This window comes from Austrofundulus limnaeus, unplaced genomic scaffold, assembly GCF_001266775.1.
Source record: "Austrofundulus limnaeus strain Quisiro unplaced genomic scaffold, Austrofundulus_limnaeus-1.0 Scaffold311, whole genome shotgun sequence".
Taxonomy (NCBI): domain Eukaryota; kingdom Metazoa; phylum Chordata; class Actinopteri; order Cyprinodontiformes; family Rivulidae; genus Austrofundulus; species Austrofundulus limnaeus.
The window spans coordinates 615,059-619,232 of NW_013952713.1; the positions used below are offsets into that span (position 1 = coordinate 615,059).

Here is a 4,174-nt window from a genome sequence, read left to right on the forward strand (position 1 = left end):
CTTCAGACATTTATCTGTATAATGAGCCTTAAAAATCTGTAATTTTTGTAAAAAAAAAACTGTATTAATCACGGGGGTGGGGTGCAGGTAGACCATCAGCCGCGGGGGGGCGGTGCAGGCGGACTGTCGGCTTCTGTATCAAAAGGAAATGAGGTGAAGAACTTGTTTGTAGCAATAGAGTGGGTTGGAAGTGGATATTTGATGTTAATAATTGTTTTTAACATCCTACAGGCTCTGACATGTTGAATAATTTAGAAACTAAGTTTTTCAAAGATTCCATAAAGCATGAAAAAAATCCATGAGATTGCACTATACATCCATATACACAAGAATTTGACTGAAAACGCAAATAAAAGATGAGAAGTTCAGTGTTTATTGACCAAAGTTATAAAGATTTAATTATGTAGTATTTGCAACATGACAGTTATTACAAGTATATTGATTAGGATGAACAGACATACTGGTTTTTGATTGTTTATCACATAATGCACCAAATTATTACACCACCGCATTTTGTAACAATTGCCGCAAAATGTAATAACGTTATTACATAATGCGTTTAAATTCTTTTATTACATTTTGTGTCATTTATTACATAATGTGGTTTTAGCGCGAGTTTATTACGTTTTGAAGCCTGATTTTGTTACATTATTACATAATACGCTGTTATTACGAAATGAGGTCTTGCATACCCTTAATTTACCCACTCCTCCAAGTTTCCAACACTTTTTATCTTCTATTTTCTCTCCTAATTTCACCATTACATATATCATATCCATTTCTTTTGACACAATTCATTGCAGGAGCACGCGGGAGGGAAGAGCTGGCCAGTTGGGAAAACAGTTGAAGTTTTAAGTTTGGTCAAGTCAATCACCTAACCCCGATGAAATTCTAAAATCTTGTCTCATATACATCTTTTGAACAACAAAAATGGAATTTGCCTTGTTTCAATACTTTTGGAGGAGACTGTATATAAATGGTGGTGTTCCACACATCTTTTGGTTCTGCGATGCTCGTTCAAATAAGTTTGGATAGGAAAAACAGCTAGTAAACAAAAACAAACAAGTTGCGTAATAGTTTATGCATTTATTGTCAATAGCATCAAAAAGAGCTTTAAATAAACTTTAATAAACTTGTAAAATGTATGTGTTCACTGTCGAAAGCATTAAAATATTTTACAGTGTCATTAAATTGGCATTAAAAAGCATTAATTGGCTGATTTCTGCAGAAACCCCATTTAATAAAAAAATAGATTTGAAATCAGTTGTAAATTTGTGATTCAGTGCAAGAAAATACATTTAAAAGGTAAAAGAAAATAAAACCTGTTTCTGATACATAATGCAGTGTTGCACTACCACTGTCGGGTAATACCCTTGAGCAGTTTAGTTGGATAGCCCTAGAGTAGTTATCTGTATCAAAAACTGCACATTTCGGTGTTATTATTGCCCAAGGACTGGCCTGTATGCTGCTCAATATTATTTTTTCCCTAAATGACTTTATTTATCATTTAATTTGCATCAGTTCAAAATTTTCACACTTTCTTTGTTACTTTGTTTGGTTCAGTGAAACCTAATCACGTTGGCAGCAATCTGTTTCAGTTTGGATTGAATCATCTCAAAAACATTGACGAAACTTCTTTCAGTAACATTACTAGCTAGTAGTGTTACAGTACAAGTGTTTTTATTGAATTATTTTTGTACAGACAGTTCTGGTGCTTGCAGTTAGATGAAAGTGTTTGTTGTCTCTACATTTCGCGTTTAGCTTTATAAAACTGAATAGGCAAACGTCCATCTACCCTTTACCTAATTGAACCAAAGAAATGCTAACCAATAAGAAATGTTATTAACAAAACCTTATTAATTTTCCTTTAGGTGGGATGCGGCCTAACACCTTGGTGCTTGGTTTTTATGATGACTGTCTTCCAAAGGACAAGCTGATCGATCCCTTCCTGTCATCCAGCGAGTCCACAGACACTTGCAGCAATTCTCAGGAGCTTGAGCAACCTCCTCTCTTCCATTTTACCTCCCTGAGGGGGTCTAGTGACAGGCATGATCATGGTGAATTTGGGGACGGGAAGATTTTAGGCCCTCAGGAGTATGTTGCAATTATTAGTGATGCCATGAAGATGCTAAAAAATGTGGTACTCACTCGATACTTCAATGACTTCGACCGAACCCAAGCCCTCTCACCACCATCTTCTAGGAAGGTGTTTGTTGATGTCTGGCCAATTAACCTCATGCGGCCGGACAGCAGCAGCTATGTCGATACCTGCTCTCTGTTCTTGCTACAGCTAGCGTGTATCCTGAACATGGTGAAAGCCTGGCGCAAAGCAAAGCTGCGCCTTTTCCTGTGTGTGGAGGAGGGGCGGAGTGTAAGGGGCTCAGAGGAAAAGCTCGGCCAGCTCCTGAAAGAGCTGAGAATTAAAGCTCAAGTGCGCACCGTGCCCTGGGACCAGGTCGTGGCGCTACACTGGCAGCGCCAGAGCGGCTGGAACAAGAAGGAGCAGGTCGAGTCCCAGGACTCCACTGCTGATGGGAGCGTGGAGAGAGCCGTCGAAGAGGAGGATGAGGATGATTACGTTAACAGCTTCCCGAGCAACGCCACCCGTGTGTCAGATGACTACCTCTCAGCCGTCAATAGGCTGATCCTGGATCAGGCCCAGCCACCTCCAACTGTACGCTTCCTGTACTTGCCCCGCCCCCCAGCCGACACCCGCCGCTACACAGCCTATTTACGTCAGCTGGAACTACTTACTCAGGATTTGGGACCCACACTCCTCATCCATGGAGTCACTCCTGTCATTACCACTGACCTCTAAGCTGATCTTTTCCTGACACGTTCGGTGAGCTGTGCCTTACACACACAGTCAGTGTCCCATTAAAACAAAAGATGACTCTCTGCTAGATAACGACTCCACCAGCACAGCCTCACATAATGTTCTGTTTTAGAACTCTTTCTTTTATATCTGTGTGATTTCCTTCCCATGCTTGTATCCTCATCAAGCTCCAGAAGGCCCCTCTTGGTGAACCTGGCTGCAGTTTTTAACACGATTGTGATCAAATGGCAAAGCAGCTCAAATTCCTCAAAATGACTATTCCATGTTTTCTGATGGGGAAAATGTCTTTTCTTGTTATGAAACTTAAATGAAACCTTGAAGCAGTCATTATTTTTTATTTTATTTTAGGAGTTTACAACAAATAATAATCATGAAAAACTATAGCAAAGGTGCTACTACTGTTGAATTTCAAGAGTTTATTAATTATGTCTTGCATTTCATTCCATTTTACTTTTGTCTTCGACAAACTTTGTGGTGCACAGCTTTTCAGAAAAGATTTTGTTTTACAGCAACATTAAGCACAGAAATCATTCCTGAGATTTCGCTGATTTATTTATATACTTTCTAAAGAAACTCGTGATTTTTATTTTACCCCAGCAGTAACTGTGTTCTCCAGGTGATTCAGTCTCTGGCTGTAGTACCTGGATGCATTTAAATATGTTCTTGGCTCTGCAGCCTCAGTCATTACCTAAAGTGCCTGTAACATTAAAATTAATTTATGTAAATTCTGCCTATCTGTGTTGACAAAGTGGAATTTATTGAGCAGCATCTGCGAGGTCCAGGTCCAAACCTGGAGAAAACTTCAATCCTGGATTTCTGTCTAAGTTGACACACCTTGTTTGTGTTTTGATATGCTTCCCTGTCAGCTTACTGCAAATTGTACTACACTCCCAACAAACTACTGACATGACTACTGACTGTTTTTTCAAAATCTTAGTTTTCTTTGTCAAAGGAGAATAAACATTTCTAATGGACACCTTGAAAAAGAATTAAACCTTCAGTATTTCAGTTTTTGTTAAAATCCAGACATAAACTGTAAAGATGATGACTGTATTATGTGAACAAAATAAATTCCTTTGTGCCTTTTTTTCACTTGCCCAGGTGATTCTTAACAAAAACAGGATAAATCTCAGCAACTGCTCCGGATGTTCGGACTTTTATTTCAGCTGAAGGGCAGTTTGTGAGCTGAGGGCTTTTTGTGTGCACCCACTTGTTTGTTTGAAGTAAACTTGGGAAATAGGGCCTGAGATAGCTCAGCAGCTCAGACAGAGATACAAGAGGGTGCCAGCCAGCCAAATTACCTAGTCCTACAGTCTCTCTCACTGCCAAGCCGACAGA

The 4,174-nt window shown here is 39.4% G+C and overlaps 1 protein-coding gene across 1 annotated transcript in view; it reads left to right on the top strand.

Moving 5' to 3' along the window:
- Nucleotides 1–3,928, top strand: part of LOC106527157 (solute carrier family 12 member 9) — a gene marked incomplete at its 5' end in the record, with an annotated part of 91,294 nt that extends 87,366 nt beyond the window's left edge. The window contains 1 exon segment of the mRNA XM_014021958.1: nucleotides 1,872–3,928. Coding sequence (XP_013877412.1) covers nucleotides 1,872–2,818 — 947 coding nt within the window.
- Between the last annotated feature and the right edge of the window lie 246 nt (nucleotides 3,929–4,174).